The following is a 14,868-nucleotide window of genomic DNA, read 5'->3' as shown; positions in this document are numbered from 1 at the left end:
TAATAAAAAAAATGTTGTCTATTGGTCTCAGTTTTCTTCTTGTGCCTATCTCCTCAGGCTGTATTTGCTCTTTGAACTTCTCTTTCCAGTGTACCCTTGGTTTTCAGTTATATAAAAATGTTAAGGGGGACAAAGCACAAAACAGGATTTACCACCCTGTACTATGTTAATGAGGAGAAAAAAAGGAACAAAAAACTTGAGATCAGCTTTTCGAATATAGTCATTTTAAAAAGAATTTTGAGTAAGAAAACAGGTAAATGTAGTCACAGATTAAGGAGAAGGCAGGACTTGGAATAAAATTGGGAATCCAAGTTACCAGGCTGTTCTAGAACGTACAGTCTCTCTTCTTTGGGATTTGTGTTCTAGATTGGAGGAGGCATGTGTAGCCATTGCCCATCTGGCATATATTTCCTCAGGCTGTCAAGCTATATCTGATTCAGAAAAGCAAAAAAATTTTTAAGTTCTAAATTTTTTTTACCTGAGATGTAGGACGATCCTCTAAAATACTGGCCTGAGAAAACCTAATGTCCCCTTAGTTATTTCAATAGCTGCAGTTTAAGTGGAGGGCAACTTGGGTGAAGGGTAAAATGATGTGAGATATAATCTCTTCAGTCCATTCAGTGTTGCTGAACGGGCTTACACACCTTCCATGTACTGAGGGACACAAGTCTGCCCCAGAAGTCAGCTAGTCTACTCTACCTCACAGGTCAACAGCAGACTTCAGGTGATGTAGCAGACCGCTCCCCTGATGGCTGTCTCCTTTTTTCTATCCAGGGTCACACATAAAGACAGAATTTAAGTACTTTTTCCTTAGGGTAATATGAAACGTTTAACTCATTTGTTAACCTATGGGCTAAACTATTTAAACTACTGCCTAAAACTTTAATAAACAAATACATCAAATAGCAAAAATATATAATTCAGTTCCAAATGATGGCCATTAATAGGAGAGAAAAGTTAGGGAACTGGATCTAAAGGAGGAGGTCAGGAAGAAAGGGAGGGACAAAGACAAATGGTAATCAAGGTAAACCTTTTTATTCCTGTAGTTTGTAAGCTGTTTTCATAGGTCTTTCATGTTTCAATTAGCTGGATAACCACTGTTCACCTTGCAGTCATTCTTCTAAGCAGAGGAGGCTTGGCTCTCCAGGTGATACCACAGCAGCCAACCAAAGAGGAACCAGTGTTCTGAACTGGAGAGCAGTGGCCAGAGCACTTCCCGGGCTGGAAGAAATCAAGCCTAGGAATAGGTCCAGCCCTGGCCACAGGTTTTCTCCTCGTGACATAAGGCTATCTTGATGACAGCTGCTGGCCGATGATTTTCTACTAGACAGGTTGTCATTTTCTTTCTTCAGAAGCATTTCATTTTTCTTGAGAAGGATGAATTTCTTCTATTAAGGAGGAACTTGACTAAGGTGACCTACTTCTGTCTTTACCAAGAAGGCAATTGAAAAGCAGTTTTACAAGGCTCTTCATTGGGGGTTTCTGTGTTTCTTTCACAGAGATTGAGACAGTGAAATTGGCCCGTTCTGTCTTCAGCAAACTACACGAGATTTGCTGCAGCTGGGTGAAAGACTTCCCTCTCCGCAGGAGACCCCAGCTTTATTATGAGACATCAATCCATGCCATCAAAAACATGCGCAGGAAAATGGAGGACAAACATGTCTGCATTCCTGACTTTAATATGCTCTTCAACCTAGAGGTAAAGGGCACTTCTGGAGAGTCAGTGAGATTTAAAACACAAAACAAACACCTTCATGGTCCTGTTAGAAAAGGAGAACTTCTGATATATTTCTAATAGTATCTCTCATAGGTTAGAGAAGGACTAAATGCAAAGTGGCACAAATTTGCTTGCACTAGAAAATGGAAAAGGAAATATTTATTTTATGTTATTCTGACATGGTTCAAAATTGGGAAAATAAAAATCTCTCTCTCATTATCCTAGTCTTCCAGATACTCAGTTCCCCCCATGAAGGCAAGAGAGTTTCTTACGTAATCTTCCAGAGCTATTCTATGGTCTATATAAGCAAAAAGAACAAAAACCCCTCTCAATAAAGCTGTTTTTTCAAAGGAAACTATTTCTATAGTATAATCGAACAGTGTTTATTGAGTTTTCACACTACTATGCTGCTGAAGCAACGCAAACAGAAACATAAAAGAATGATTTAAGGCTGAGACAGTTTTCTGATTTCATGTGATTTTCTTTTTAAAATCTTGGTCTCTGAGATAGGAAAGTAGCTGGAATTACGTTTCATGAATCTCTGTGACTGACAAATTGGATCCATATGAGCCTTGTCAGCTTAATAACTATTTTCTTGTTAACTTTCTCTTCTTTTTCTATTAAATATATTATGTTAATGCAAACAGAAGTAGGTTTGTTTCCTTTGCCTGTCATTTGCCTCTTTTCTTCACTCAAGTCCATAACTTAAATTACAATGTAGTAATTTATACAAAGCACAACATTTCCTTCATTTAGCAGCTAAATTTAAATTTTAGCTGTCAAGGTCTAATCAGCAGTGATGGTGGGTTGGTAATTGGTGCTTATGTTATAAAGATGGATCAGCTGATGTCTATGTTTCCAGTACCACGCCCATGCAAATGTAACCCAAAAGGCTCTTGTGTGACTATGTCCTATGTCACTACACCCACTTGGAGATTATACTCATATTTAAGGGCATTATTGTTGTTTGTTGACTTAGTTGATTTTTATTTTGCCTTCTAATTTCAAAATCAGCCTATAGGCCTAACTCAGAAAGGAGCACCTTGGTATGTATAGTGAACCAGGCTTTGAGAGCAATGTGGCAACATATATTTAGAAACTTACAGATTTTCACATCCTTCGATCTGGTAATTTCACTTTTAATTCTTTATTATAAGGAAATAGAAATACAGAAAAGTCTTCTGTGTTTTGTTTGACCTAAATATTTTATATAACATTGTTCATAATGTTGAAAATGATCTAAATCATAAAAGGGAATAACTATGATATGCTCATAGATATATATTATAAGCCACTGAAAATAATGTCTTTAAATAATAATGACATGGGAAATGCTAATGATACGATAAATGACAAAGTAGGATATAAAATATGCACAGTATGATCCTAATTTTATTTTAAAAATATGCATGTAGACTTGGCACAGTGGCTCATGCCTGTAATCCTAGCACTTTGGGAGGCCGAGGCTGGAGGATTGCTTGAGGCCAAGAGTTTGAGACTAGCCTGAGCAAGAGTGAGATCCCATCTCTACAAAAAAATAGGAAAATTAGCTGGGTGTGGTGATGCATGCCTGTAGTCCCGGCTGAGGCAGGAGGATGGCTTGAGCCCAGGAGCTTGAGGTTGTAGTGAGCTATGATGATGCCACTGCACTCTAGCCTGGGTGACAGAGCGAGACCCTGTCTCAAAAAAAAAATATATATATATGTGTGTGTGTGTGTGTGTGTGTGTGTGTGTATAAAAAAGACTAGTTATCTGTGGATGGTGGGATTATAGGTGATTATTTCCTTCTTTACACTTCTCTCAGTCTAAATTATCAAACGTTATTATAATAGGGAAAACATTAGTAAACATCAGTAAATGTTTTTGTTTTTTAGAAAAGCTATACTATTTTTTTTTTTTTAAAAAAAAGAAATCCACTCAGCTCCCTTTTGTTTCTTCCGATGCGATATTGAGTTGCTTAAAAATGAGTACTGCTTTAGTGGATATAGAAATTCCACATGTTGGGATTATTTCTAGATAATTCTGTTTAATCAGTCTTCAGTGGCATTAAACTGCTAAATGAACTAGTTGTATGTGTATTAGACACAGATTTCATAGTATTTGGGTGTTATTCTATGGACATTTATATTTGGTACTTTTGTAAATGTAATACCCCCTTTAAAAAGAACTTTTTCAAAGCACAGATATACCTGTTGTTTTAGTAGCCCTTCCAAATCCCCATGAGATAGCAACTCATCCCTACTTAACAGAAAACAAGCATAAGAAAATTATATGATTTGCCCAAGATTCAATGACAGGGCCTGGATTCCTCTAAGAGCCTAAGGAAAAAGAAGTCAAAAGGCAAATGAAAACCATCACGTACTATTGCCTAGTAAGAGCTCAGGACTCAGTGAGAGTTCAGGGAGTCACAGATCTAAGTGAGACAAATCTGAGATTTAAACACTTGAGTTGAAGATGAAGAAGCAAACTACTTAATGGTTGAAATGTAATCTTATGATTAGGTTTCTTTTGTCAAGACAAAGCACAGGGTTGGAAGATCCTCCCCTGGCAGTTGCCTTTGCAAGGGAATGTGAAGGTAAATCTTGGATCATGGGCTGAGGCAAAGTGGTCAGCCACACAGAGCATTTGGGCTTGAACCATTTGCTGTGGTTCAAGTTTTGGTTAACTAGTTTAGAGACTCTGTGCTATTTACAGTGAGAATTCAGTGTGGCTATGAATGACTTATGAAAGAGGCATTATAGTTTAGAAACGTGTATGCTTTCATGTCTTTATGTATTTTAAACCTGAACATAATTGGCCTTGTGCTAGAAGGCCTATTATTTTCTATTGTTCTCAGGTTCTAATTTTACTATTAAAATACTTGTATTTTGAAAAAAGCACTCAATTCAGAACAGCTTTTGCTCAATCCTCCTCATACCTTCTTTTTCCTCCCCCTCCCTCCAACTTGTAACAGCAATTTAGAAGCAAATGTATGTGGGTGGTTTCCATGGTACAAGACAACAACTTTCACAGAGAGAAGGCACTTCAGCCTGAGCTAATTGGGCATGATGTGTTCCAGTGTTCCGGTGTGTAAACACAGATGCCCTAATATCGCAGGTATTTCAGCAGTTGATCAGGCATGTTAGAAAAGAGGAACAATTAGTCTCATTATTCTGAGTGACAAATGCAGTGGAGGAGAAGGATGGATAACAGTGATTCTAGGGGCTTCGTTCATTTGAATCATTCTATACCCAACTCCCTAAACTGTTACGTTTCTATTGACAGGACCAAGAAGAACAAGCTTACTTTGCAGTGTTTGATGGCCACGGGGGAGTGGATGCTGCCATTTACGCCTCCGTTCACCTCCATGTTAACTTAGTACGCCAGGAGATGTTCCCCCACGATCCTGCAGAGGCCCTGTGCCGGGCATTCCGGGTCACTGATGAGCGGTTTGTGCAGAAAGCAGCCAGGGAGGTATGCCACTTTCCAGCTACGAATGCACTAGCTGAGCTCAACTTGGTCTGTGTGGGTAAAGGGCTGTTTAGATTCTGTATTCTTGACCCACACTGTTGGCTTCTGTTGTAGTTGTAAGTCTAATTCCCTCTTCAGAAATAGTTTCAGTGGGGTACAATGATGTACTGTACAGAAACTCCCAAGTTGTAATTTTCTGGATTCATTTCTGTCATCATTGCCAGATTTGGCCAGTGAGTTTTGTCTTTCTTTTATTCACCATTGCCTGTCAGGTTCACACCAGGACCATCTCTCTAAGCAGACTCTTGCTGACAAGATTGGATATGGTGAATAAAACAATGGTCTAAAAAAGAAACAGAAACTGGGATTCCTTCCATACATTTGGTTCTAAATGGGTAGGCAGTGTTTTGCTATGTATCTTTTGAGGGAAAATTTGCTTGGAGAGGGTGAATCCTTAGATGATCTTTGAACTGATTTTTTCTCAACAGGAAGAAGTCATAGCTCTTGTCCTGTATTGCTAAGGTTAATCAAACCTAAGTTTTTTTACTCTGAATGAATGACAGGGGTTCTATATTGAGGTCTAAAAATAAATTAAAAAATTATCATTCTGGGCATTGGTACATAATTAACTACAGTATGCTATATTGGATTTTTTAACTGGGGACCAGTTAAAATTTAATTTTTAAAAGTAATTAAAGAATTAGATACATAACATAGGCCTCCTGCCCTATGACTTAAACATTAACTCTTTTTAAAATGAACTTGGAGACATAAGGGTAATTAATCATTTAATCCATTTCTTTGATCTCATAGTTATGCTACAAAACAATAATGGGGCTTGGAATTAATGAAACAATAATTTAGAGCTATTTGGTATTAACTAAGAGAAATATTCTTTACCTTCTCTTTTGTCCCCCAAGTTTGGATTAATATTCAGATTCAACAACAGTTAACCACTGGAGTCCACATAAAGAGGTGGGGCTGGAAAATAAAATACAACTCTGGCCCTCACACCTTCCTGGTCTCCTGAGGACCAGCATTCTGCTTGGCTGTCTCTAGAAGCCACTGGCTCTCATCATTCTGACTGAGGACAAGACCAGGCCCCTGATAGGTGATCTGTAATCACCACTCTGAAACAAAGAGAATCACCTTGTCTTCTTCATGCTCTATTCTATTCCTTTTCCTCTGTCTCCTCAAAATTATGGCTTTTTTTTCTGGCCATGTTTACCTCATTTGTTTTGTCAGTGATCCTGATATCTCTCAGTTCTGCCAATAGTTCTCTTGAATAATTTAGGTTTGTCTCAGCAGTCACTTTTCCTTCTTGTGCTTCCATGTGCTGCTAACTGCTGGGAAGAAAGTTGCTATTCCTGTTGTGAAGCAGCCCTGCCTCCTGTTCTCTCCAGGGCACATGCACTGAAGTGTCTTTATCATGTGTTCTAAGGGGCTGAGTTTTTGAACGTTCTGTGTGGGAAGATATTTTATTGGTGGGTGAGGATTTATAACAAACTTTCCCTACGTAGGGAAAATGAGAAGTTGTTTTTCTCTTTGGATACAAGGGGCCTTTTACCACCCCTGACGCATCGGTTCTAATTTAGGCCAGGTCCTTAGTAACAGAAAGTCATGCTCATTTGGTGGTGACTCATGTCAAATGGAGATGTCATTTTAGTATAGTAGGATCAAGAGCTTTAACTACAGTGGTAGCTACTGCAGTGAAATTCCAGGCTGTTAGTTCTTTATGTGATGTTTCAAAAGCAAAGGCCCCTAAAAATATTGTAGGGAGGACTTTTTTTTAAAGGTATAAGCATCTTAGTACTCCAGGGAATGTATGCTACGTCTTGGCTCCTTATCTTAATATCCAGAGACTGGGAGCATTTGTTATACACCAGTCAGATGCTTTATATGTGATTTTGTGCAGCTAGGACTCTTGCACTGAACATACAAGTAGGTTAGTAACGAAAGAGAGACCAGAATTTAGAAATTTTTAAGGATTGATATAGTGGATTTAGCACAGGACTGGGAGGAAAAAGAATTTTCAGTTCTGTTTTGTGTACTAATCAGTTACCTGTCCTTGGGTAAGTCACATAACCTGCCATAGTTTTCTTATCTGTATTAAAAATGGAATTAATAATCATCCCTGCCTTGCATGTTACAGATCAGGCGGATTAACGTGTGCATACATATAAATACATGTACATAAAATGCATTGAGAAATATGACTTGCTGTGTATTTGTGAAATTGCATTATTAATAGTCTAGCTTCTAGCTAAAAAGTTTATATTAATTATAATTTGCTTCTCAATGAGAATTTAGTGTCTATTTATTTTCACTGACTCTAATTTTATGTAAACTATTTTCAGAGCTTAAGATGTGGGACCACAGGAGTGGTGACTTTCATCAGAGGCAACATGCTACATGTGGCCTGGGTGGGCGATTCCCAGGTTATGCTTGTGAGAAAGGGCCAAGCTGTTGAACTAATGAAGCCACATAAACCAGACAGAGAGGTAAGTATGGTCTGTTCTATTAGAGCACATGCCATAAAGGCAGTTTTCTAGTTATTAATTAGGACTCATGTAATTATTATAATTATTGCCATTATCTCAGCAACTGTGCCCACCTTCCAATGGAGAAATAAAGAGAACCTTTTCATGAAGCTGATGAGTATTATATCTCATGTTTACTGTTAAAGTAGATAAATAAATCCTGAATCCAGTTATTTGCTTCTTTTTATTGCATTGCTGTTTAGGATGAAAAGCAGCGAATTGAGGCCCTTGGAGGCTGTGTAGTCTGGTTTGGTGCCTGGAGGGTGAATGGAAGTCTGTCGGTGTCCAGAGCTATTGGTAGGAAAAACAAATTTTTGTGTCTCCAAATTGTCCTCTTCTAGCTCATTGTCTTATACTTACTGTGACATAAAGGAACCTGAGATGACAATTTATATTAACAAAGTGCTTATTATTATTATTTAAAATAACAACTGGACAATGCCTCTTTTAATTATTTTATTTAATTAAGCCTGTCCATTTATATACTTAAATTTCATTATTAAAAGGGAATCATATCAAGAAATGAAGAATTTACTAGTTTTTGTCCTTTTTTTTAAAATGGAAACCTTTAATCATTAGTACACAAATCTGCTTAAAACCACTGTGATCCTCATTTCATTTCATTTGGGTCATATTTAGCTTAACTCAGTATTTTCCAGAGAATGGAAGCCTCTCTCCATATTTTACCCATATTTATTGTTTATATCCTTGTTTTTACAATGAATTCTTAAAATGACAAAACGGATAATAAATTTATAGGAAAAACATTATTCTTTTGACATAAAAGCTATTTTTCATGTGGAAATATATGTAATATATGTGGAATATAGTAATTTGTCAGACAACCCTGGGGTTTCAAAGAATCTGCCTCCCTGGGACTTAAATTTTTCAAAAGAAGGGGAAAGTCAATGAAACTGTAAGGGTATAGGTCAAAGAATTAAGTTATCTGTTTCTGTCTTTGTTTCACTTTGGGCCCTGGGTTTATTATTTTTAGGCTTCATGGCTTAGATTCATTTCCTGGTTTTTAAAAAAGAATAAATCGATATGTGTATATATGTGGATGATGTATATATGCATATATACTGCAGTTTTTAATCTCTGCTTCCCTAAAGAAATGAAGTAATTGGCCACAGGGATAACATGGATAAATGGAATTCACATCCAGTCCCCAAATTTAGTTTATCATTACCAAAAAAATTCCAGAACATTAAGAAAATCTTAAAGGATTTAGTTTCACCACTGATTCGAGTTCCTCTCACTCTTTAGGAAGGTGCTGGCAAACTGTGAAGTGGCCCAAATATGAGCAGTAGAAGGCTGAAAGAGAAATAGCTAAAAGATTCTACAAATACCTTCTGAAAAATTGAGAGTTGGCTTTACCTTAGACTGAGGGAGTTATTAGCTTTAGAATGAGGCCAAAAAGGGGAATTTCTCATTTCTAAAATACACCCTATATGGAATTATTTTTGACAACTCTTTACCAAAGACCACTTCCTCTTGATCTTACCTGTCTCTGTCAGAGGACTGAGGAGTATCTTTAATGCTTGTTACAGAACCACCTTACTAGACGATACTTGCCTTTTCTTGCTTCTAAAAATATAACAAAAGAGAAACTAAAGCAGGGGAAGAATGTCCTTGAGTAAGTGACAATCTAAGAGAGAACAAGGGGGACTGCACAGAGGAAGTGACTTTGAGTTGGATGTGGACAAGAGTGTGTAGGGAAGGAAATCCCAGGAATAGGGAAGGATAAATACACAGGGGTTTGAAAGGACAAGCAGTATTTTAGGCATAGCAACAAGCACAGGAGTCTAGAGCAGAGGGTGGGAGTGGTAAGAGATTAGAAGCGCTGGTGTCATATTGTGAAGGGCCTTACTGCAAGGCTAAGTAGTCTGGACTTTCCCAGATGAGTAAGCAGAGGGGCCCCGTGAATCAGGTTTGCATTTATAAAGATATTGGTAGTGACTGCATGGGAGGCGGGCCAGAGTGGACAGCGATCACTCCACTAAAAAGGGATGTGGAGAAGGGAATAAACTGGTGAGGCAGACTGGTAGGTGGAAAAACCCACTGCTCAGGTTACAGAGAACAGTCAGCTGAGGGAAAATAAGCAATAACATAAGGGGCAGGTGTAGATTCAGTTTCTTGGGCAGCTTGATGATGAAGGGGAGAAAGGAAATAGTGTGGTGGCTTGAGGGAAAAACTTTCCTTTTATTGTTTCTATTTTTAGGATGAGGATATTGTTTATTTGAGCATGTTGATAGGAAAAAGAAAGCAAGTAGAGGACAAACTGAACACAAAAGAGTGGAGAAGCCAGAGTCTTAGGAAGACAGGAGCAATAGAACAGGTTAGCTTTGAGAAGGGAAAGGGCTGCCTGCCTCTCTTACTCTGAGGAAATGATAGTGGATATAGGTGAATCTCTACAGACTAAAAAAAGTGGGGGCAGTAGGAATTGAGGAAATTCAAGCCTGATAAACTTAATTTTCTTTGAAGTAGGAAATTAGGCCATCTACCACAATCTGGTAGCTTGACTGGGAGTTGAAGAATGTGAGAAAGATTTGGAAATCTCATGGAATAAAATAGGGGACTATACAAACGGACAAGAAAAAGGACTCCTGAGCAAAGTTTAACTCTACTTAAAAAATAAATGATACTTTAAAAATGAAAAGCTTTTCAACAGTTTCTCCCTACGAGCCCTTCAGATTTATGATCCAAAGTTGACAGAGGCATGATGTTTCCTAACATATGGAGAGAGGAGGATGAAGACAAAAGGATGTTGCCATTTCTACCATGAAATGGATATTCATGCTTTCCTATCAAATTTGGGGGCGAAATGTCATGAATTTGACACCCTACAGTAGAGCAGGTGAAAAGCCAGAATTCTGGCAGGCATTTTCTCTGTGCAAATCTTTGTATGTTCTGTTCCAAACTAACAGTTGCAGTAGTCTTTTAATTGAAGCACTAAAACAACATTTTTGGGAACAGTATGAGTCAGAGCACATTTATTTTTAGAAGTGGAATTCAGAAAATAATAATGATTATAATAATACAGTCAGGTAGAGTAGGGGATAAGAAAATTTAGTAAAGTGGATTGGTGGAGGATACTGATCCCAAGATTGGGTTTTAATTAGCTCTAATAGGCTATTGGGAAACATTATAGTATAGAAGTGAAATTGATGAAATTAAAACCACTCTCGAGAAAGATGGTTTTGACTACTATAAGAAATAACGGGCCAGGCAAGGTGGCTCAAGCCTGTAATGCTGACACTCTGGGAGGCCGAGGCAAGAGGATCACTTGAGCTCAGGCGTTCAAGACCAGCCTGAGCAAGACCCTGTCTCTACTAAAAATAGAAAAAAAGTAGCTAGGCATGGTGGCTCACACCTGTAGTCCCAGCTACTCAGGAGGCTGAGGCAGGAGGATCACTTGAGCCCAAGAGTGTGAGGTTGCTGTGAGCTATGATAATGCCACTGTACTCTAACCTAGGCAACATAGCGAGACTCCATCTCAAAAAAAAAAAAGAATGAAATGGAAACTAGCCTAGACATGAATAAGATGAGAGGGTTATATGTTTGAGAATGAGTGGAAGGAGTGAAGATGAGCATTTTTATAGGGTCAAAAGACTATTTCTTATCTAATAGATATACTAACACAGGTCATTATATTAAGCAATGAAGAGAATGATCAGAAATTTGGTTTGTTTCTTTCAATGTGGACTTGTTCTCAAATCTCAATTAAATCTAATCTAACCACCAGTAAAAGAACAGATCTACTAAATCAACAAAGTTTTCCAACGTAGGACTGAATTTTTCAGTACAGCAACAAATTTAGATCTGACATTGTTGCTCTGTTCAGCTAAGCCTAAATCATGGCCAGAGGCACAGATTCAAAATCTAAGCTAGAGAGGAATTAAGCCCAGAAGTAAGCAGCATCTGATTACTAAAGAACTCAAGTATTTTATCAAAAACTTATTTTATAAATTCTTTCCAGTAAATTCAGTTCACAATTGAGTAAACTGTGATCAGAAGAGTCATGGCGTTGGCCAGAAAAATTCTTAGCGCGCAAGGTAAACCAAAGTCTGACTGCTGACGCCCTATTTCCGAATTCCCACAGGAGATGCTGAACATAAGCCATATATCTGTGGAGATGCAGATTCTGCCTCCACTGTTTTGGATGGGACCGAAGACTACCTCATTCTGGCCTGTGATGGCTTCTACGACACGGTAAACCCTGACGAGGCAGTGAAAGTTGTGTCCGACCACTTGAAAGAGAATAACGGAGACAGCAGCATGGTTGCCCACAAATTAGTGGCATCAGCTCGTGATGCCGGGTCAAGTGATAACATCACTGTTATTGTGGTATTCCTGAGGGACATGAACAAAGCTGTAAATGTTAGTGAGGAATCAGATTGGACAGAAAACTCTTTTCAAGGAGGGCAAGAAGATGGTGGGGATGATAAGGAGAATCATGGAGAGTGCAAACGCCCTTGGCCTCAGCACCAGTGCTCAGCACCAGCCGATCTAGGCTATGATGGGCGCGTGGATTCATTCACTGATAGAACTAGCCTGAGCCCAGGGTCCCAAATCAACGTGCTGGAAGACCCAGGCTACCTAGATCTCACACAAATAGAAGCAAGCAAACCTCACAGTGCCCAGTTTTTGCCACCAGTTGAGATGTTTGGTCCTGGTGCACCAAAGAAAGCAAATCTTACTAAAGAGCTAATAATGGAGAAAAAATCAGTTCAATCATCATTGCCTCAATGGAGCGGTGCTGGAGAGTTTCCCGCTTCTTTCAATTTGGGTTCAGCAGGGCAGCAGATACACAGAATGGAGCGCTTGTCTCCTGTCTTTTCTGGGTTGGAAAATGAACAGTTCAAATCCCTGGGAAACAGAGTTTCTAGATTGGCTCATTTTCACCACCACTACTCAAAGAGGCAGCATGGATTCAGGTTTAGTCCAAAGTTTTATTCATTTCTCTCTGCTCAAGAGCCTTCCCACAAAATAGGCACTAGCCTATCCTCACTTATTCGAAGTGGGAAGAGAAATAGGATGTTAAGAAGTTCTCTGCCATGGAGGCAAAATAGCTGGAAAGGGTACAGTGAAAACATGATAAGGCAACTCAGAAAGAGTAATGATATTCCATACCCAGATCTCCCCTGGAGCTATAAAATGTAATAATTTTTCTTTAAAGTAGGCTAGCTAGCTCTCCCCCAATAAAAACACCACTATCAGAGTAGAAACAAGGTAGACATTTCTAAAACATACGTGCTTCATTATGAATCCATGGATGGCTCAATTCTTAAATGTAAATAGATCTCTAGGAAACTCAAAATACAGTGTTTTCAATCTAAAAAAAAGTATTGGCACTTTCACTTGCAAAACTATACAACTGGTCCCTGTGATGTGTCTCCACACCTACATACAAGCCCCTCCCCACTATCCCTTCACATCACTAGTGGAAGCTTGCGAGTCAGTTACGTCAGGATATATAGTGTTGAAATTTCAATGCAGTTGAAATTTGGTCTGATGTGCCTAATATCTATGGAAAACTCAATGCAGAATTAAACTTAGTTGGGAAATGTCCCTCAAAATCCTGGGGACTGTGAAGGAAAACGTCCCCCCCACCATTCTGGGGTAGGCAAAAGACTAAAAGCCATATGGTTTTTAACTGGTAACAAAGTAGAAAACTAGTGTAAAAGTGTCATCTTCTCAGACTTGTGAGGCGGTTTACAGTCAAAAAGATTTACTGATTTTTTTTCTGTAAAATAATAGACTGAACATTTTTTGAATTAAATATTTCCTAGGGCTGTAGTTATTTGGGGTTTTCATAACTTGTTATGGTGCTTTTGGTGGAATTTTTATTAGTTAGCATTTTAGGGGACCACTGTCAACTGGTTTTAATCTGTGATGCTAATGTGTTTTTCACTGTACCTTCATCTCAGGAATAAAACTGGTTTAATGGAGATGATGTTGGGTACAAATATACTAGAATCAAAATGCCATTTAAAAAGAAAATCAAATAGCATTTTTATATTTTTTGCCTTTATTTTTTAGTTCAGACAGCAAAGGCATATACTACTATAAAATAAAAAGTGGTTTTGGAGAATGAAAATTGCTCGTTTTAACTTCTCTAAAATGATTTACTCCAAGGGAATGAATTGGTGTGAAGGAGGCTGAACGTACTGCCTCAAGTGAGCCCAGAGGCCAAGTGCAAAGGAGAATGCAGATTACCGAGAGGCAGGTCTGTTTAGTTATAATTGGAGGACGCACCAGTGTCCTGCTACATGCAGCTTCTGACTGCAGATACAGGACGCGTGCTTCTTATTTCAACAGTTATTCTTGATATTTTAGAATTACCTAGTGTTTGCTCTTTCTGTGGTTCCAAGCTAGAAGCATATCTTCAGTTAAAGACAGCAAATAAATAGTGATTCATTCAGTGAAGCAGCCTCTGATTTCTCTGAGAATCATGAATGTCTTGGCATTACCCTCCCTTAGTCAACTGTGGACTAGCCCCGCCAATGGACAAGGCAGCCCGTTGCGGTGATCACTCATACTGTTAGGACGCACTAAACGCTCTTGCTGAGAAATGTCCATTGCCTAATCATATTTTTACATGATAATACAATTACTTTATGTTCCCCAGACTGATAATGTGGGACTGAAATTCCTGAATTTTAAAGACATAGATAACTGTAGCATATTTTGGGTGCCAGTATAGCTATATAAAAAAATAAAAACAGCTTCACTTTAGCTATGATCCGATTGTTAATCTACAGATTTTATTTTTAAAATTTGGATGTAAGAGATTTTTCAGTATTTGTTTTCTCTTGATTTGGAAGTCAATTCTTCTTTTCTCAAGTCTGTGACACATGGTTGAAAAGGAGTGAGTAAACATGGCTCCAACTACAGAATTAGAATCTTTCATCATTCTGATGCTTTGCCCCCACACATGGACCTCACTCATAAATGTCATTTTCTGAAGCCTAGATCTTGTTAACAACCCATCAGGTGCAGTGTTGGTTCCAAATCAAATTATTTAAGAAAACAAGAAAACAGGGGCAGCAGAACATTGGTATACGTTATAGTCCAAAGCAAAACAAATTAAAAACAAATTTCTATAGTCTATTGGTAATGTTTTTGATCAGAGTAAAGAAGGTGAAAGGAAAAAGTTAC

The 14,868-nt window shown here is 38.3% G+C and overlaps 1 protein-coding gene across 1 annotated transcript in view; it reads left to right on the top strand.

The window, feature by feature from the left end:
• PPM1E (protein phosphatase, Mg2+/Mn2+ dependent, 1E) overlaps positions 1 to 12,870 on the top strand; it is a 213,874-nt gene extending 201,004 nt beyond the window's left edge. Inside the window, exons 3-7 of the mRNA XM_012648458.1 lie at positions 1,500 to 1,699; positions 4,982 to 5,170; positions 7,525 to 7,668; positions 7,911 to 8,004; positions 11,810 to 12,870. Of these exons, the coding sequence (XP_012503912.1) occupies positions 1,500 to 1,699; positions 4,982 to 5,170; positions 7,525 to 7,668; positions 7,911 to 8,004; positions 11,810 to 12,870 (1,688 nt within the window). The remainder of the gene's footprint in view (positions 1 to 1,499; positions 1,700 to 4,981; positions 5,171 to 7,524; positions 7,669 to 7,910; positions 8,005 to 11,809) is intronic.
• Positions 12,871 to 14,868: the final 1,998 nt, after the last annotated feature.

Source organism: Propithecus coquereli, unplaced genomic scaffold (genome assembly GCF_000956105.1).
Source record: "Propithecus coquereli isolate 6110/MARCELLA unplaced genomic scaffold, Pcoq_1.0 Scaffold285, whole genome shotgun sequence".
Taxonomy (NCBI): Eukaryota; Metazoa; Chordata; class Mammalia; order Primates; family Indriidae; genus Propithecus; species Propithecus coquereli.
The sequence above is the reverse complement of the archived record's forward strand: the minus strand, read 5'-3'. Positions and strand labels throughout refer to the sequence as shown.